This window comes from Triturus cristatus, chromosome 10 (assembly GCF_964204655.1).
Source record: "Triturus cristatus chromosome 10, aTriCri1.1, whole genome shotgun sequence".
In the NCBI taxonomy this organism is placed as follows: domain Eukaryota; kingdom Metazoa; phylum Chordata; class Amphibia; order Caudata; family Salamandridae; genus Triturus; species Triturus cristatus.
The window spans coordinates 160,490,174-160,511,451 of NC_140593.1; the positions used below are offsets into that span (position 1 = coordinate 160,490,174).

At 47.1% G+C, this 21,278-nt stretch overlaps 1 protein-coding gene across 1 annotated transcript in view; it reads left to right on the top strand.

The window, feature by feature from the left end:
* Positions 1-1,391: 1,391 nt before the first annotated feature.
* The window catches only part of LOC146789141 (tumor necrosis factor ligand superfamily member 10-like), a 44,569-nt gene continuing 24,682 nt past the window's right edge, over positions 1,392-21,278 (top strand). The window contains exon 1 of the mRNA XM_085630717.1: positions 1,392-1,779. Within this exon, the coding sequence (XP_085486843.1) occupies positions 1,537-1,779 (243 nt within the window). The 5' untranslated portion in view covers positions 1,392-1,536. The remainder of the gene's footprint in view (positions 1,780-21,278) is intronic.

The window sequence follows — 21,278 nt, forward strand, 5'->3', positions numbered from 1 at the left end:
GGTAATAGCCGTAAACATAATAATAATTATTATTATAAGAAGATCTACTAGTAACGATAGTCGTAATACTGCTAATTATAGAAGTCATAACATTAATAATAATAATAATGGTGATAGTACAAATACTACGAATAATAAAAATAGCCCGCATTTCACACCTTCATCCTTCTGAGGTCGATAAGTAAGCACGTTTGAACTGATAACAGTGGATGGTAGACTTCTGCTTCCTGGGACTGTGACCCCAAGTGTTGGCTCGCGCTACTAATGCGCCCGCTGCGTTAATTGCATCTTTACATTGTGGACGTTGGGGGTGCACGGCGGGCTTTTAGGAGACAGCGCCTGGCGCCACAGTCTTCTTTCTGGCGCCAAGCCCCGAGACCTCGAGCTGACACGTGCTACGTGTGCGTGCGTTGTTTCTCCGGTCCTGTGATGTCTCTTCGGATTCTAAGTGCCTGCACTCGTTGCGCTTTCCTTCTTTTATACGGCTTTATACTTCTGATACCCGTGTTTGTCTACGTTCTGAGAGAGAGAGAGAGCGCGAGAGAGAGATTGCAGTTTTACTTAGCACGAACTCGACCCGAAGGTATTGGAGCGCTTCACATGAACTCAAGGAGGACACATTCATTCATTTGTTGCAGACCCGGGCAGATTATGTGAGCTGCCCAGAACCACAGGATGTTGTTGAGTCGATGCTCGAACCTCGTTCCCCAGGTCCAAAGTGAGCAGCTCTGGTCCTTACCCCACATCCTCACCCCGATATACCGTGATTTTACAGGGTGCCGTGTACGTGGCACTGTCCTCAGCCCCGGCTTTGTTGCATTGGTTTGTGTAATTCGTCATTTGGCTATCGCTTGCTCCATACAACGGCACTGCCTGTCTCAGGGGGCAAGAGATGTCCAGAACTCCGTGAGATTAATTACTGAGATGACACAACCTGAGATCTGTGCGGGTATCCGGCGCTGTGACAGACTCTCAACAGATCCCTGTGCACCAGTCCACAGCACAGCATGTTATTGACAACGACAGTCTTGGAAAGAATGTTTGATGCTTTCAAATCCATGCGGCTTTGTGTGATCTTGGGCAGATCAACTCTGCTCCTTTGCCAGAGCTCAGAAACAGGGAGCCTGAACTGTTGAAAGTTTAAAGGGGTGAACTTCACAGATGTGCTTGGGGGAGGGTTAGAGTGTGGGGGTCTCAGCGACTGAGCTTGGACAAACAGTGCGTTTTACACCCGTGCGCCCGCACATGGCCCTGTTGTTCAGGGGCACGGCTGGTGCTCGGGTGCCAGGCACGGGCACACCCCCTGCTCCAGCGGAGTTTGTTGCCGCTCCGGCCCAGCCCCTCCCCCGGCCCTCTTCCCTCCTCCTTGGAAGCCGTGCGGCTTTTCTTTTTCCGAGCTGCCTCTTCCGTGTGAGCGCCAGAGGGATCGAGCGGGCCGGCAGGGGCGGGCGTCTCGTTGAGTGGCAGTGTGTGTCTGTGTGTCTGCCTGTGTTTGTGTGTGTGTTGTTTGTGTGTGTGCGTGATCCCGGGGGTCCGATGGCTCACCACCAGCAGAACGGACAGCAGTACTACCGCACTGACAGCAGCGACTCCGCAGCCTGCATGATGCCCCCGCCAGGAGGCAGGAAGCAGGAGGAAGACCCCGAGAAGGAGGGGGCGACGAAGGCACGGAAGAAGTGCAGCCCCGTCTGGCCCGCCACGGCTGTGATGGCCATCCTGGCGCTGCAGATCGCCTCCACCACCGGCCTCTTTGTTTACTTCACCATGTCCATTTCCAAGGTGAGCTGCTTGGCAAGGTTACTGACCCCACTGTGCCCACGGGGCGCTGACCAGCTGGAGTCTGTGCGTGGTGGCAGGCACCAGCACAAGTAAAGCCAAATATGGTGGGAGGGAGGAGGAGTAGGGGGTCAGCTGGGGGAGAGTTTGCCGGCACAAGACTCGATTGAAGTTGGGTAACCCCTGGCCAGGCTAGTCTCAGTGGAAGCTGAAAAGCCTGAGTCTGAGGGAGAGCTGACCAGCCTGACTGAGTCTGAGAGCTGACCAGCCTGAGTCTGAGGGGGCTTACCAACCTGAGTCTGAGGGAGGCTGACCAGCCTGAGTCTGAGGGGGCTTACCAGCCTGAGTCTGAGGGAGAGCTGTCTAGCAAGAGTCTGAGAGAGAGCCGACAAGCCCGAGCCTGAGGGAGAGCTGTCTAGTTAGAGTTTGAGAGAGAACTAACCAGCCAGAGTTTGAGAGAGAACTGACCAGCCAGAGTTTGAGGGGTGACCTGACCAGCTAGAGTCTGAGTATACCTTGCTCCTATAACACCACTTCTTTTGGGGCAATATCCACATTTTCATGTATCCGGAAAGAAGCACACTGCCGCTCCTTGACGTGCCTCGCGCACAGATTTCCAGGCGCTCTCACATGTGAAACATTGACAAGTACCAGCAGGTGGACGTGTTCACGCCTGGGTAGGAAGGTGTAGCACATTTCTACAATTTGTGTTTGCCATCTATTTCCAAATGTAAGACATTGGAAATGCAAAATAATGGAATGGAATGTAGCAAGCCTTTATCAGACCAAGGCCACTCTGGCCTTCCTGGCTGAGCTGGGGACTCAAAGTAACCTGGGCCTATCACAAGTCCCTGAAACGAAGACGATACATTCGGAATATTATCTTTTGATAACAAGCAGGTCACAGGTTGTGTGCAGAATGTCTGGATTTAAATGCACGCGCTCACAACTAATATTACATCAACTCCTCAATTCTCAAGACGTTTCCCATCCTCAAGGCAAAATAGATGCCACGTTTTCAACAGTGTTTGTTGAGCAGCTCCATACCATATGGAAAGTGACGTAACTTCCGGTGAGCACAGCTCCACAATCGAGGATCTGTCCTAAAACTGAGGTCTGGGTGGTATAAGCCTGAAGGCACACTAAAAATAACTTTTATGCCCATTGAAAGAGAAAAACCGGTGCAGAACTAATATCTTATCTCCCCTGATAAAATACTTCTTAAATTCTGGAAAATAAAAGGGCAGCATTATAAAACAGTTGCTATAGTTTGCGTGTACACCCCTCTCATGAGACATACAATTAACACTGTAAGCTAATGCTAGACTAATCAAGTAACTGCAACGGACAAAGCCAATAGGTCTGGCCATGTAAGTTCCAATTTCAAATACACCCGGTTTTATAAAATATTGGAAATGAGGCAAATTGATTGAATTGATGTGCCCAAGATCACACAAAGCGGTCAGAAGAAGTACATTCTCTTGATTCTACTACCAGCCGTCACATAGTCACTTAACCAAACCCCTTCTTCCTTCTATTGTCCAGATTCACGAGGCTCCCCAAAAAAGTCTTAAATTGTAAATTGCATAAACTACACTTACACACGTAGGATTATCATTTTTGGTAATTCACAAACATTTCCATTTGGCCCAGATTTATGAGTGCTTAATGTATGTGTTTTCACATAACCACAAATCGCTTTGAGATGTTTGCATCTGGTTCCAAAACCTTACAGATGCAAAAGCTAGGCACTATATCGATTATGAAAGTGAAGAAATTAGACTTTCTTATTTTTTCTGTTTTGCTTTTTTTCTCCAGTAACATTACCGGCCCTATTCTTGCCATTCTTTTTCCACAAATTGAGAATTTTCACCCAACCGATGCCAGGACATTTAGTTGCAAATTAGAAGTTTCCAAAATTGTTTACGTGTGTTCAGGAAAACTTCTGTAGGTTCCCACAAAGGTGTACTACATTGTTGACGTTCACAACACCTGCTTTACCTACCCTTGACCGCTAGTCTAACCCGTTCTTATGGTCACAACTCTCAGAAACTGCCCTTTGTATCAATCTTGCACCATACTCACATAAGGTGTTTTAACTTTTTCCATTTTTGGGTTAACTTGTCATAATTCTCAGCACACGTGTGACTGCAGGTAAAAGGCCATGGATGTAACAATGTCCAATATTAAACGATGGACCGAACCTTGTCTGCAAGTCCAACGCCACACAGATGCGCCAAGAAGTTGAGAATCAATGTGCTCTGAACAGCACACATCACTATGCACACACCTCGCACCTAACATGAACAATACACATTTGGCAGTAATATAACCAGACACAAGACAGGCGCTCTGATGCCCTAAGGATGGCAGATTGTGCGCTATATATGCCAGGCCAGTGGAATTATGCGATTTTTCAGCTGCAGAGTATTCCACATTTTAATGGATTGGTCATGAAATCCATCCTCTGCTTCAAAATCTGCTGATTCTAACAGAAAAATGTTTCTAGCTCAAAAGGCACTACGAAATTGGCAAAGTCTTTTGTTGTGCAGTGAAAGGTTGACTGGTCACCTTTCTGGTGCTCAATGCTGTGTTTGTGTGTTAAACTGGTGCTAATGAGATGAAATGTTCGCCCAAACAGTGTAAACGTGTAAAAATGACAATATAATCAAGTAATACTATCACAAAATATGCTGTATTGTGCCGCGTAATTTGCCTTTCTTGCCTCATAATTTAATCCCTCCTGCCGGATAGAATGGTCCGTCCCCCGCAGTATAATTTCAATGGCCCTGGGCTGCCACTTAATATTAACAGCGACAGTGCACAAGGAAGTGGCTGTGGGAAAGGAATGTACCATTGTCTGCTGCAATAAAAGGAGGGTTGTTTTCATGATATACAGCTCAGCCCAGTATTGTCGACTACCCCACGCTATAAACAATTACAACTTTGAGGAGAGTTTAAAATAGAGTGAGGCACCTAGACAGGAACTGCAGAACTCTTTCCTGTCTGTAGAAGAACAGCTGAGAAGCTAGAGTTTAGTTCAGGGCCCTATCATGAAGGGTGTGTGCTCATGCAGGGCCCTATCATGAAGGTGTATGGTCACACGGGCCCTATCATGAAGGTGTGTGTTCACGCGGGGTCCTATCATGAAGGTGTGTGTTCACGTGGGGTCCTATCATGAAGGTGTGTGCTCACAAATGTCCCTATCATGAAGGTGTGTGTTCACGTGGGGCCCTATCATGAAGGTGTGTGTTCACACATGTCCCTATCATGAAGGTGTGTGCTCACGCGGGTCCCTATCATGAAGGTGTGTATTTACGCGGGGCCCTATCATGAATGTGTGTGTTCACGCAGGGCCCTATCATGAAGGTGTGTGTTCACACAGGTCCCTATCATGAAGGTGTGTGTTCACGCAGGGCCCTATCATGAAGGTGTGTGTTCACACAGGTCCCTATCATGAAGGTGTGTGCTCACGCGGGGTCCTATCATGAAGGTGTGTGTTCACACAAGTCCCTATCATGAAGTTGTGTGCTCACGCGGGCCCTATCATGAAGGTGTGTGTTCACACAGGTCCCTATCATGAAGATGTGCACTCACACAGATCCCTATCATGAAGGTGTGTGCTCACGCGGGGTCCTATCATGAAGGTGTGTGTTCACACAAGTCCCTATCATGAAGGTGTGTGTTCACGTGGGGCCCTATCATGAAGGTGTGTGTTCACACATGTCCCTATCATGAAGGTGTGTGCTCACGCGGGTCCCTATCATGAAGGTGTGTATTTACGCGGGGCCCTATCATGAATGTGTGTGTTCACGCAGGGCCCTATCATGAAGGTGTGTGTTCACGCAGGGCCCTATCATGAAGGTGTGTGTTCACACAGGTCCCTATCATGAAGGTGTGTGCTCACGCGGGGTCCTATCATGAAGGTGTGTGTTCACACAAGTCCCTATCATGAAGTTGTGTGCTCACGCGGGCCCTATCATGAAGGTGTGTGTTCACACAGGTCCCTATCATGAAGATGTGCACTCACACAGATCCCTATCATGAAGGTGTGTGCTCACGCGGGGTCCTATCATGAAGGTGTGTGTTCACACAAGTCCCTATCATGAAGGTGTGTGCTCACGCGGGGCCCTATCATGAAGGTGTGTGTTCACGCGGGGCCCTATCATGAAGGTGTGTGTTCACACAGGTCCCTATCATGAAGGTGTGCACTCACACAGGTCCCTATCATGACGGTGTGTGCTCATGCGGGCCCTATCATGAAGGTGCCCGCTCACACCAGGCTCTATCATGAAGATATGCGCTCATGAGGGGCCCTATCAAGAAGGTGTGCACTCACTCGGGGCCCTATCTTGAAGGTGTATGCTCATGTGGGGCCTTATCATGAAGGTGTGCGCTCACACAGGTCACTATCATAAAGATGTGCACGCATGCTGTGCCCTATCATGAAGGTGTGCGCTCATGCAGGGCCCTATCATGAAGGTGTGCGCTCACGTGGGGCCCTATCAAAAAGGTGTGTGCTCACGGGGAGCTCTATCTTGGAGTTGTGCGCTCATGCGGGCCCAATCATGAAGGTGTGCGCTCACACAGGTGCCTATCATGAAGGTGTGCTCTCACGCAGGGCCCTATCATGAAGGTGTAAGGTGTGCTCTCACGCAGGGCCCTATCATGAAGGTGTGCGCTCACGTCGGGTCCTATCATGAAGGCGTGCGCTCAAGTGGGGCCCTTTCATGAAGGCGTGTGCTCAAGTGGGGCCCAATCATGAAAATGTGCGCTCACACAAGGCTTAGCGATGTGTCTGGATTTCGGAGTTTGCACGTTTTAAAAGGCATGAATGTCTGCAGGTTGGTGCATAAGCTGCAGACAGCACAGCTCGTAAATAGTGAGCAGTGCTTGTTTCTCCATTCCCGAGCTGTTATGCCTGCAGCACGTGCACCAACTTGGAGAAATGCCGAGTTAAATGCATGAACGGTAGAAAGTGCAAATGCATAAAAACAGGTGGCCGGATGTACAGCTTCACGATATAAAAAGTACTTTGTACCAACTCGTCCTTCTCTGCAAAGCCACCGTTGTTCTCCTTGAAGTAGACTTTAGAACAGCTGTGCAAGGCCTGGTCCTGACACATCTTCACAGAAGCAGCTCCCAGCTCGCCAGACCTGATGAAGAGCCTCTTTCACACTGTTTAACAGCTGCTGAAGGGTCTCCTGAGGTTTGACAGACTCTCACCTGCCCTCCAAAAACTCCACCCGGCCCTTCCACCAGTCTGCATCACCTCTCTAGTGGTACAATTGAGCACCCCATCGTGTCTGGCAAGGTGGATGAAGGTCAGGTCAGGATCTGAAACCGTTCACTTCCTAAATCTGGTGAATTCCCCTCCTACTTCTGAGGTCAGAACTTTAGACTCTCTTCTTCAATCAATACCTCATCAATATCTCAGCCTCTGACAATGAACTCCAGCTGGCACCCACCCTCTGCTGCCTGCATCCCACCCACCTCCGGTCTCACCTCCACGGTCACCTATGTGCACTGGTCTCTTACCAAACATGATGGACTCCAGCTGGTACCCACCCTCTGCTGCCTGCATCCCACCCACCTCTGTTCTCACCTCCACGGTCACCTTTGTGCACTGACCTCTTGCTATGTCTACAAGTTACCAAATATGATGGACTCCAGCTGGTACCCACCCTCTGCTGCCTGCATCCCACCCACCTCTGTTCTCACCTCCACGGTCACCTTTGTGCACTGACCTCTTGCTATGTCTACAAGTTACCAAACATGATGGACTCCAGCTGGTACCCACCCTCTGCTGCCTGCATCCCACCCACCTCTGTTCTCACCTCCACGGTCACCTTTGTGCACTGGTCTCTTGCTATGTTTACGAGATTCTAAAGGCATGCTCTTGCTTAGATGTCAGTAACAAAACTCCTTGTTGGGTTAAGAATAAAGTGATGCGTGAAAGAAACATCAGTGCTTGACTGGATGCTGCTAATGCAAAAGCAACATTTACAAAAATATGGCCAAATTTCAAACCACACTTAAACATCGGCAAATACTTTTATCTTGTAATATTTCATAACACTCTGATGGGGACAATGTGCCCTTCATTTTCCATTTGCACCAATTTCTCACGAAGGTCAGTGCACTACTAATGTGTGCAATATGGGGACTGTGTGAAGAATAAAAGATGCGCACCTTTAATTCCCAGGCAGAGTCATGCTCATGAAATAAAACCCTATGTAACAGAAAGAACTGCTGCTGTTTAAATCTGGGTGCCTTGGTTATGTGGGGGGCTCACTGTAAATTGCAAGGATTTGCTCGGGGTTTGCTCTCGCGTGTTTTCCCCTCCATAAATAGCACGCCGTAGTGCTAAACATAGCTCAAGGGCTTCCTAAAGGCACCTTAATCAGCTGTTTCTCCACTTTAGGGCTGAGCGCGAGAACCGGTTACCCTGGGGTTTTCTCGGGGTCTAGAAAGTTCATCGTATTTTCTTGCCTTCCACTTCCTTGTTGTGATTTCCGAGTGCCTCCCGGACTTTGAGACTGCGCTTTGCACGAAAGGGAAAGCACGGACTTCTCTCCTTCGACTTCGAGACGCGAGCGGGGCCGCTTTCCACAGCCCCATTCACTGAAAGCCATGGGGTGGGGGCAGGGGCGAGGGACTTGTGAAGAAAGGACAGTCACGTGAGCACGGGGAGGGAGGAGCTAGAGACCACACACCGGGTCACCACTGTATGGTACTGGTAAAGAGACACTGGAAGGCAGGTTGGGAAATGAGGAATAACTGTGATATTTTCAGTTGGTTTGTGTATGCGATACTTTATCCCAGAGGCCGTGTTCTCCAGAAACAGTTTCTATCTAGTTCTGAATCTGAAGTGGTCTTTCTCAAGATCTACCCACACCCCCCTGCTTGCGAAGCAGCAATACGCTTAACTAGGATAATATGAATGCCTGCTAATACAGTGCTTAGAAACAGAAGTGCAGTATGAAGCACTATGTAATAACAATTCATTATTCTTTTGGGTAGTGGTAGTATCAGTTGTATTATTATTCATATTGTGTTGTATAATTGTGACACGGTTACGCTTCAAAGGGCACAGTATCATGCCACCGCCTCACTCTCAGCCTGCAGGGCAGGAGCCACTTCTCATCAACGCTGAAGTCACTCTACTGCCAGACAACCAAGCGACATGTGGAGTTCAAGTAAATGGGGGTCAGTTGGCATAGGGTGGCACACCCATCATGTGTCTGGACCAGTAGAGACACAGCCTGTGATGGCACAGACATGGACGGCCAGCCATATATAAAGATTTACCCTAGTTGGCAATACAAAGAGTGTTAGCTTGTCCACCATGCCATGGCAGCCAGGTCCCCCACTTGGCACTTTTTTGACTTACCACAGCCAGACCCCCCCCCCCCCAACTTCCTTGGAAAATGAGGAACATAAATTCCTGCTGCACATGCATGAGAATGTCTACCAGCACACGCCTGGCGCTTTCCTTTTGTTGGCAACATTGTGGTTCACATAGTTGCCCTGGTCAGCAAGAAAGCTCTCAGGCCTAGCTTTGGAAGGTCTGAATGATGGGTTAGCCAGTCCTTTCCCTAACAAAAAGGCTTTCCTGAAAGCAAGACCAGTGGCATCAACAACAGCTCTACTGTCGGGAAAACAGACATCCACCATACTCCAGACTAGACATCTGTGCCCCTTTTCCCTTCCTCTAATCTCAGAAGGCTGGGTCTGCCTTAAAGGACAGAGGAAGCAAGCCCCACAGTTTGAAGCCTTCTGCCCCCCAACATTATATGTCTAGCCAAGCAGACAATGAATTTATGTGGCCAATCGTAAGCATCTGATCATCTTGTGTGACGTCAACAGGTTGGAGAGGCAGGAAGGCGTTAGACAGTGGGGGACCTTGTCGTCAACAGGTTGGAGAGGCAGGAAGGCGTTAGACAGTGGGGGACCTTGTCGTCAACAGGTTGGTGAGGCAGGAAGGCGTTAGACAGTGGGAGACCTTGTGAAGGGTTTGCAGAAGTGGGGTACAGTATGCACCTTAGGATAAGGATGCTGTAGGAGGTATTGTTTAGCGTTCTATGGAGACTGCCTGTTGTCTTGGCAGGTGGGCCTCAACAGAAGAACTCGGAACACCAGATATAATGCAGGCAGATAAGGAGAAGCCAGTAAGACTGTTTCCAACTGAAATGTGTGCTCAAACCTTGTGGTGGGCCAAAACCCACCCCTTCTTGTATTTGGCTGAGGTTCAACAGAACTCCTTACCCTTGGGCAATCGTTTAATTGACAATCATATAAGGTTTGGGAAAAATTAAAAACTTTGCTTTTTCCTGGTTAATTGTTGGCAGGACCTTACTGGCTTGGTTTAATGAAACTCTCTCAGTGGACTGGTTGGGCATTCACCTAGCGCTGTGACATCCCCTAGGGATAAGTGTTGTGCTCTTGAAATACAATAAATATATGATCAGTTAGGTAGAAAGTACATCGAGATCACTGAGAAACATACTCTACATTTATTTTCAATGAACCTCGAAATGACCTCTAATTGTTCCTAAACTGAATTGGTACAATGTGACCATCAGACCTGACTTTAAAGAACTGCATTTTCATTGGACCGTGAAGCTGAGATCACTGTTCGACTCTTCAGTAAAACATGGGCCTATGACATGTCATCATGTTCAATGCGAACAACATTGTAAAGTAGTTCAGTGGGCTAATGCACCTCCATTGTAACTACCGGGGTACAGCTTTAAATGTTAGTATGATCTGCTCTGCCTTTTCCCCATCCAAGATTGACAGCTCGGGCGTCACTGTATAAGGTTTAGGAGACACCATGGTTTCTGCAGCATTTAAAGTGTAAGGTTTTAGAGTACTCTACAGTCGCAAGTCCTTACGATAGGTTGTCTGTGAGTCTAAGAAGGAATATTTGCACCAACAAACATACGACCGACTGAAGCTGGTGCTGATGCAGTGATGTATCTGCTGACTCACCATGGTCCATTCACCGCTGTACTCACTCATAGCCTGTGTTAGGACTTTACACAGGAAATAGGATGCAGAGAATAAGGGAAGCCACCGTTCACGTACATCGGCTCAATCCAAGAGCGCCGTAGACAGATATAAATAACATGCATATAGTATGGCATGCTATTGCATCCTCACACTGTCCACTTGTAGTTGCAAGCACACTGAACAGCATCATGTTGAATCCTCAAAACTGCAACTTGTCTTTGCCTGCATGTTGAACCGCACGCTATTGCATTCTGAAACTGATACGGGTGTTTGCATCCATGTGGCCAACATCCTGTTGCATCCTTAATCTCAACCAGCATGCTTTGCGTCCTCAAAACTGACCCTGGTATTTGCATGTAACAACAAGCTGTGGAAGCCCTCCAAGGATCCTGAATGTGAAATGCTTCCCAATGAGGAAGCGGCCTGCAAGAAGGGAGATGAGGTGGTGAGCCGTCACCAGGAAGCAGAAATAATTGAGGGAAGCACTGGAATGCTTTTGTACCGTTCTAGCCTCTCCCTGGAAGTGAGGTGAGGTGAATCAGGGCAGACTTGCATAGGGTGAGCCAGGCTGCCCTCAGCAGACACAGCTGCTGACTCATCAGCAACAGCCAGTCCTGGCTGTCTGGAGTCAGCAAACAAAGAAAAGTGCAAGACGAAAAGGCAAGCCACCCAGGCATCTCAGAGAGCTCGCCCACCACGAGCAGCCGTGCAAAAGGAGGCCTGCGGGGGCACTGCCTTCCAACCGAACTCATCTTTTGGAAACATGCTCTTAAGATTCTGCGGTATATATTTTAAAGTCAGTATCAGTGCAGAAAAGGTTTGTTGAGACTATATTTCATCTCACTGTTGTGGTCCTGACACAGCACACACAGCTTGTTATTTGATGTGTCCTAGTAAGTCCAGGAGAGATGGATCCCTGAAATGTTTCCAGGATATTCAATTCCATGTAAAATAGTTCCATTTACCATCATGTTTGTAAAATTCTCTTTGTTAATATCCAGAAAAATAAGAATTCAATCCTTCACTCCTTGCAAACGTTGCACCCTTCCCTACCCCTGAAAATTCTTACTGGAAACATATTTACGTCATTGATTTAAAATAAATAAACAACTCAGATCAAGATAGCAGTGTACAAAGTGATGTTTGAAGAATTACTGCTAGATCAGGAGGGGCTGTCTCTCGAAGCTGTCATTCACATGCTTTGTGAGAAGAGAAGAGGCACTGAGGCTAATGCCATATGCCATCTGGCTAGTGGAAAAGTGAAAAAAAATCCACTGTAACATATGGACACCATGTACAACCCACTGTTGCCCCTAACTACTGTGGCCCACCTGACGTTCATCAGGCCGGCCCCTCTCAGTGACACCTCAGTCTAGGTTGTGAAGGGAAGCAGTAGGGTCTGACCCGTAGGCACTGCAGCCCCCCAAACACCACTGCCCTAGGCATCCTGGGGAGGCCCTGCTGGGCGACTACGGTAATGCACCAGACACTTTTTGGGATATTAGCCAGGCTGGCTTCTACCTGCTTTTATAGGGAGGGATGTAAGGGGAGGCCCCAGATGTGATGTTTTTGTTCTTTTTAAATTGTAATTGGTGGTAAAGTCAAATGTATGTTTAGGCCATGTTTATGGTTTTTATTAACTAACAAACTATTTTGCTCTCTCATGCGCTGTTAATCTTTATTGAGGGATTTACCCCCAAATCAAAGGTGCGGGTGGAAGTTGTGGCCATGCTATTGTCAATGAGCGAAGCAATTCTTGTTCCCATAAAAATACAAGTGAAAAGCCCACGCGCACCCCAAAACTATCACACGGAAAGTTGTTGCAAATTCCTCCCATCCTCCTCTGTAGAAAGGGAACGCGGGACCGTGACTTATGGAATGCTTGGATCTGGGACACAGGCTGCTTGGAAATGCAAAACCATTTATGGTTACTAATGGAGGTGAGGCCAATGGCCAGCAAGTACCATAGTAAGTTCAAGAGCACTTTGGAGAGAGAGTTCACGAGGGCAAGAACATTTTGAAGGGTAAACAAGAGTGGATGTGTTGAATAAGAATAAGCACATCCAACCTATACCCATGAATGTCCACCCAGAGAGCAGCTAAACTAAAAAAAATGTTAACCCACTTTACAAGTAGTGTAAGTAAAGGTGAAAACATAGAAACGTTTTACTACTTTAAGTGGAATAATTATGTAAAAATTAAAATGTGAAACGTGTCTATGTTACAGACACTGATTCTATAAGTACACATAACATTTACTCAATTAAGTTTAAAATAAACAGCTCTTGTGTGCACAGGGTTAAAGCATAACCACCTTAATATATATTTTTTAATAACTGTTGGAACATGAGCTAACCGTGAGATGCTTTTACATTTTGAATGAAAAGGCGCATCTCTTTCAACGATGTGTGCATTATTAAAGTATACAAAAAGTGATGGATGGAATGCTTGCATTAATCTCAGCCACTGGTAATTAATCAGCGACGCATATTGTTATTTTGCACACCATGTCACCTGAGTTTGTACCCAATCACAAGCAAATCAGTCTTGACCCTGCTCCAATGGGAACAGTGCAGCCAGTGGCTGTGCATTATTAAAGCATAAACTAAAGCCACAATTGATTGATTTACCTTAGTGTAGAAAATCTGAATAGCTGATTTGCGCATGTCTATTTTCGGAGCTTGCATCTTTCCTCTGTCACTCTATGTCTACTGACTGACAGCTAACGTCATCAGCATGTGTCTTTGTTTTCACATAAATGCATATATTTGGCTAACTGGAGCAACCGACTCCACAAAGGTCCATCCCCGTCCGCACAAGTGTCAGCCTGCCTAGTTAACAAGCATTGCCAAAGTCAACTGTTCTGGCTTTGGCAAGCGTGCAATGCTTGTTTATGGGTTTGGTTATTTACATTGTTTGCACACATATGGAATATACAAAAAATGACAACATATACAAAAGAAATAATAAAGTAGTGCACACCAGCCCTGGCAATGAAGTGCATTCTGTTTCAGGAGGCTGTGTGTATGTGATGAATCAGGCAAAGTGTTGTAACTTAAAGTGCAAGACAATGAAAGGATGACTGGGCTAACACATTTCTCAAACCCCGAGCCCAGGATATTGCAAGTTTGCTATTTGCAAAAGAAAAAAATCACATAATCAGCACTTTTGTAAAAAGAGACTCACGATATTTAGAAATGTGCCTGCTGCTAAATTATAATAAAAAAAGAAAGTTGATCCTCTTAATATTGGCTCCGCACTGTGGCTGATGAGAAACAGGACAGCTGGCAGCAGCAGACTTCGTCTGCCTGCTAACACAGCTTACAGATGCACAGGGCTAACTGCCTCGGGCTCCTGCTCCCTGCATATCTCTCTGTTTCCCTTGGCCCCTCCCCCCACTCTCCCATCTCTCCTGTAAACACCCCATATCTTCTCTGTCCCACCACCCCCTGCTGCCCCTTGACTCCTCTACCACCACCCCTGTGCCTCCACTCCTCCAGTGCCTCGTCTAAACTATGGTGTTAGTCAAGAACTTTTAATTGTACTAACATTATATATTGTATGTATAATATATTTATTCATAGAAGCTTTGACCAGCCCTATTCATTCATGGTTTGTCATTGTGCCATTGACATTTTTCTTATGCTCACTAAAGCATACAGCATAGGGCCAAGGGTCAGCCCACTTCACCACCTGGCTAACTTCACTGTGCGTGATGGCCTTCAACCATTTCACACGGAGCACATCCGCACACAAAGTAGTTCCCTTCAGTGCTAAGGACATCTGTGATACTATCTGCTTTATGAGGCAATTTTTTTTTTTTTTTTGCTTTAAGCCAATTTCTTTTTTCAGATTTCAGGGCCCAGCTCCCCACCAACTCCAATGTTTTGCTAAACCCATCACAATGCAAAACAAGCACAGTCATAGCCATAAGCGAAAAAGGCTGGCAGCCAAGGCGGACCTACTGCCTTTGCCAATGCTTATTTTATTTTTATTTTGTGGGAAACATGAGGCTGGTGAGAAGCTTAAAGCTACCTTTAAGCCGTATCTCAAAGCATCAAAGGATTAAAGTTTGAATATTGGTTAAACAAGGCCATTTTAGGAACTGAAAAGATAAGCTCACAGTGCACTGTCATTCTTCATGGGTCACATTTAATGCCAGTTTTGTATGTGCATCCTGTCCTGGAGCCACCTTCTGTGTCACTAATTTAGCATGCTTGCTGTCACCAACCTGAATCCAAAAGTGCATTCTTGCCCTACATATCTGCGCCAGACTGGTGGGCGGATCCTCAGCAGAGATTGTTTGGCTGCTTACCACCTCAAGTGAGTCAGCTTGTTTGGCAGTTTTAGTGCAAGCATCCAGAGAGACCGGTTTAATGTTTCTCTTTGCTCGGGTAGTTTGCAGGCCACATGTGTGAGTGCTGGAATGCACTGACCTGGCAGTGCTGGGAACGCCTCTGCACTCGAACATCTGCTAGGTTTTACTGTCCCTTGTTCTTTTCCCTGTACTCTGACAACACATTTGGTGCTCCAAGGGGTTTACAGACCCACCACTGGAAAGCAAGCTTGGAGATGATTAGGACATACTGGCTGTGAATTCTACCACCTAAGGCAGCCATTGGGGTCTTTTTTTTTATCTCTGTCCTACACTGTCCACTTCTAATTATTGACATTGCTTTGCAATCCAAAACCATATCTTTCTTTTCATGTTGTTGTTGTTGTAAAAACAGACCAATATACACACACAGAGGGCCCGATTCACAAAGGTAAAGTTAGACTTTTGGTCTAAATGTAGACCAAAAGTCTAACTTTACTACTTTTCAGTCTTCATAAAGGAAATTTACGAGTAGTATCTTTACATCCATACACGGGGCTGAATCTCCACTCTAGGGACAGAATCTCCGCTCTAGGGACAGAGATCCACCCAAGTGCAGAAATTCCACGAAGTGCAGAGATTAAACTCCGAGTGTGGAGTGGAATCTCCACACTCGTTGTGGAGAGTCCGCCCCAAATACGCAGATTCCGCTCAGAGTGCGGAAACTCCGCACTAGATACTATTTGTGTCTTACCATTGTGAATATCGAAAGTCGTAAACTTAGGGGCTTATTTACAAGCCCCTTGCGCCGCCGGCGAGTCACTTTTAATATGGGAAAAAATGACGTACCGGCAGCGCAAAGGGCTTGTAAATAAGCCCCTCAGACTTTAGGTCTAAGTTTACACTTGGAGCAGTACAGGTGATACTGGAACGTTCTAATATAACCACATCCAGCTTGATGGCCAACGTCATTGAATCTTGAAAGACATTCAGCAGTTTCTCTTCTGGGATTGTCATTAATTGATACTCGTTGTAAGCAAACAGAAGCATGTAAACATTAGGATCCTTTCATCCTAAAAACCTCTCTATCAGTAAATAAAGTATAATCTTGTATTTTGACTGCCACATGGTGCATGTGTTCGAGGTGCGTGGATGCACAGATCCCAACCAGGTGCTGCAATTGTTAATATAACCCTTCGGCCAAGATTCAAAAAGATTTGCGTCGGGTTTGTGTTACTTTTTTAAATCATACCCGACACAAAACCTTTTTGGGGATTTACAAAGCACCACATATTTGTATTTGCATTGGTTTGCATGAACAAGTACAGCAAACCAGTGTGAAACGCTGCTTTACATTACTTTACATCAAGGGGACGTTACATGGATGGTACATGGGCGTTCCCATGCAACCAACCATGCTTTTTGGCAAAAAACCCTATCTACTAACATTAGTAGACAAGGTTTTGCGCCACAAATTAAAATGCTTTCATTTCTCCTTGCTTTTACGACTTTGCATGTGTGCTGCACTGTACAGGAACTACAAAGAACGAAAAGATTTTAAACTTGTCTAGGCATAGTATTTGTTACAGGAAGGGAACTCTACCAGTACAAAACCTATGCTAGACTCAGACATACACCCTTGCACTATGGCGCGAAGGTGTGCATGGCGCTCAGCAACCGGCACTAGGGAGAGGGGAGGAGAATGCCATATCTCTCTGGATATGGCGCACTCCTGCCCTCTCCCTGTCACGCAACACAGCGCATTATCTTTGGGTGCTGTGCTGCGCTCCGTGCGTGACACCTTTGTGAATCTGGCCCTTTGTCTTTGGGCCAGTTAGTTTTGGTCAAATGTAGAGCACCTGACATTGCATTATTGCAGACATGCATCAGTTGTTATGTCTGACCTAGAAACAGCTTTAGCTTTGTTGCCATCTTCATGTTTTTCAAATAAATCATGATAAAAATATACACATACACACACACACACACGCACACACACACTTTCAACCATCTTCATCCGTTGATCTGTGGAAATGCCATTCACATTTGGTTCCACCAACCACAGTATATAACATAGGGCAACAGATCAGCTCACTTTAGCCACTGGCTCTGTTAATGGCGAGTGTTGGCATTTTGCGCTTCCACATGTGCACAGGTACTAAGAAAGTCATCCCCTAAGTGCCAGGGAGGGTTGGCTAATCTCTGCTTTCATTTATGTTTTCATTTATGTTTTCACCAACGACCCCGCCACCGCCAGAGCCAACCTTCACAAAGGGATGAAAGAGGTAGCCGAATGGATGAAGAACAGCCGCCTGAAACTGAACTCAGACAAGACGGAAGTCCTCATCCTGGGATCCTCACCTGCCGCGTGGGACGACTCCTGGTGGCCCCCCGCCCTAGGCAGCGCACCCAAACCAACAGACCACGCACGCAACCTGGGCTTCATCCTGGACTCCTCCCTCTCCATGACCAGACAAGTCAACGCCGTCTCCTCGTCGTGCTTCAACATACTGCGCATGCTACGTAAGATCTTCCGGTGGATCCCCACCGAGACCAGGAAGACGGTCACCCAGGCCCTCGTCACCAGCCGTCTGGACTACGGCAACTCCCTCTACGCCGGAACCACCGCCAAACTCCAAAAGAGACTCCAGCGGATCCAGAACGCCTCAGCGCGACTCATCCTGGACATCCCCCGTCGCAGCCACATCTCCGGACACCTGAGAGACCTGCACTGGCTCCCGGTCAGCAAGAGAATCACCTTCCGTCTCCTCACCCACGCACACAAAGCCCTACACAACCAAGGCCCAGGATACCTCAACAGCCGCCTCAACTTCTACGCTCCCAAACGCCAGCTTCGATCGACCAGCCACGCCCTCGCCGCCGTCCCCCGCATCCGAAGAGCCACCACAGGGGGACGGTCCTTCTCCTACCTCGCCGCCAAGACATGGAACTCCCTCCCCACCCACCTCCGCCTGACCACCTCACCTTCAGGAAGCAACTCAAGACCTGGCTGTTCGAGCAGTAGCGGACCCCCCCAGCGCCTTGAGACCCTCCGGGTGAGTAGCGCGCTATATAAATGCGATGATTGATTGATTGATTGATTTATGTTTTCATTTATTTCATTTGTTCAAAAGTTGAGTATTTTTTTTCATTTACTTTTTTGCATATGTGCCACCTTAAAACTATTATATATACACAAGGTAAACCAAAAGATCGTAACGGACCACGGGTACTTGAGTAATTCTACTGCGACCACGCACACAAAGCCCTACACAACCAAGGCCCAGGATACCTCAACAGCCGCCTCAACTTCTACGCTCCCAAACGCCAGCTTCGATCGACCAGCCACGCCCTCGTGTATGTCGACGACGTTTCGATCCCAGAAAAATATGGGATCATCATCAGGACTGAGGATCAGTTGCCTGACATGGTATCATTTGATATATTACATGAAGCACCTGATTTTATAACAATCTGTCACCAAGCAAACAACAGGCTTCAACACAATTAATACCTATTCATGAGTATTATACGAAGACGAAGCACAAAGGTAGTAAGTGCACTGTTGTATCCAAAAATTGAGGTGGATTTGGGAGAAATCAAAATATACACCCATATAACGATACGATCAATTTTGGTGCTGCTTCTATTAACACACGTTTTCAATACAATGCGAGAGTAAACCTCAAATAGGAATCAATGCCTTAATAGAGAAGTGATCCCGAATGAAAACGCATTTGTGTCATGCTTACCCGAGAGCAATGTGTTTGTTTCAGTTCATTGTGTTTTTTGCTCATGTGATCTTTGGTTTTTGAAAGTATTACAGTTGGGGTAATTAAAAAAAATATTTGTTCGAATTGCAGTAATAAAATTGAAAACTCTGATCACTGAATCTGCTTATGGAACAAATACCTTAAAATGATCACATTTAAGATTCTTATTACTTTCCCACCGTTTATGTATTTTGCATATGTTTAGGGAAAATAAGAATTATAAAGATGTATGTTTACCAAGGCCAATCCTGGACCTTTTGGCTCTGCCAATGCTTGTTACACTATTTGCCACTAAAACTTGGCCAGTACGTTCATCACTCCTGGAAGGGGTCCGAGGCTGGATAAATATAGTAGGATCAGGGAGGGCTCCTGCATGTGGGCGTCGGAGCCTCACCCCACTGCTTTCTCGCAGTGCGAGTAACAGAAACGTAAAATGATATAAATACCATTTTACATTTCTGCTTCTCGCACTGCGAGAAAGGAGAAGAAGGGTATGCCTGGTTGGGGGCGGGCGGGTTGGGGAAGCGTGGCAAGCCCAATGTTATGGGGGCTGACTGTTTGGTCGGCCCCAGGGCCGACCAAACCCTTCATAGCATTCTCTGTTTTCTTCATGCAGGCTGCTGGTAGCCTGCATGAAGAAAAGGGCCACCACGTAGACTCCTGTAAGGACTGCGTCCAAGCCAATCACAACGCTGACATTGCAGTGTTGTGATTGGCTTAGGGGAGGAGAGGGAGGCTGCCTGCTTCTGCTTCCTGTGAGCAGAGAGAGCGCAGGAGACGTGACGCAGGAGTCCGGGACCAGAGGTGAAGGTACTTATTTGTTGTTGAAATGTTATTATATTAAACCCCCCCTTCCTGCGCAACCCCACCTGCGAGTCATGCCAGCCGCCCCCCTTACACCGCTGAAGATGGTGTAGGGCCTGTCTCGTATCTTTCCTGGGCCCGGGTCGTGAGCCTTTGAACTCAACTTTCTATTCCCGTGGAAGAAAGTGAGTCTGGAAGTGTGAGAATAGTGTAACTGGTGATCCATGGGGCCGAGTTGTTTTGTTTCTGAAAGAGCCTGCCAACTGCTGTGCACGTCTTCCACCCTCCGCAGTCCCTTCAGGTTGGGAATGATTCCTCAGCAAGCTTTGGAAAGGAGGGGAGAGGCCTGACCGTGGGTCTGTGGCCTATGACCTTTCTAAAGAGAGGGGCACGACCGAGAGCAGCTGTGCCAGCGCCACTGCTGCAGGTCCCAGGCACGTGAGCCACAGGAAAAGGCCTGCGCGAGTCCAAGTGGAGGGTGGGGAGAGTTTGAACTGATAAACGTGAAGGCTATATATGTTCGATGGTCTCGTTGGATCAGCAACGCCAAAGGTCAAGGGTCATATTTATGCTCCTCCCCCTGACCATATTACAGTATCTGCTTATTAAGAGACCATGGGGGTTTAAAGTTACTGACCATTATGTGCAAAGGGGGCAACCTGCAAGATGAGTTGACCTTAAGCATGCCAACTGTGCCTCGGCAGTGTGAGGTCGAAGAGCAGTTAGGAGTGCAGTGCCGTGCTTCTCTGTAAGAAAGAAAAGGTAATAGGATGCACTGCGCTCGAATGTTTGAGGTCGAGTGCAAGTAGAAGGGATGCTGGTGCCACTCTTCTGTGTGTGGTACCAATGACGGAAGAAGGGATAGAGCATCATTGTGTTCTGTGTGGTGGAAGTGTAATTAGAAGGGATGCTGGTGCCACTCTTGTGTGTGTGGTACCAATGATGAAGAAGGGATAGAGCATCATTGTGGTGTGTGTGGTGGATGTGTAATTAGAAGGGATGCTGGTGCCACTCTTGTGTGTGTGGTACCAATGATGAAGAAGGGATAGAGCATCATTGTGTTGTGTGTGGTGGAAGTGTAATTAGAAGGGATGCTGGTGCCACTCTTGTGTGTGTGGTACCAATGATGAAGAAGGGATAGTGCATCATTGTGGTGTGTGTGGTGGATGTGTAATTAGAAGGGATGCTGGTGCCACTCTTCTGTGTGTGGTACCAATGACGAAGAAGGGATAGAGCATCATTGTGTTGTGTGTGGTGGAAGTGTAATTAGAAGGGATGCTGGTGCCACTCTTGTGTGTGTGGTACCAATGATGAAGAAGGGATAGAGCATCATTGTGGTGTGTGTGGTGGATGTGTAATTAGAAGGGATGCTGGTGCCACTCTTGTGTGTGTGGTACCAATGATGAAGAAGGGATAGAGCATCATTGTGGTGTGTGTGGTGGATGTGTAATTAGAAGGGATGCTGGTGCCACTCTTCTGTGTGTGGTACCAATGACGAAGAAGGGATAGAGCATCGTTGTGTTGTGTGTGGTGGAAGTGTAATTAGAAGGGATGCTGGTGCCACTCTTCTGTGTGGTACCAATGACGGAAGAAGG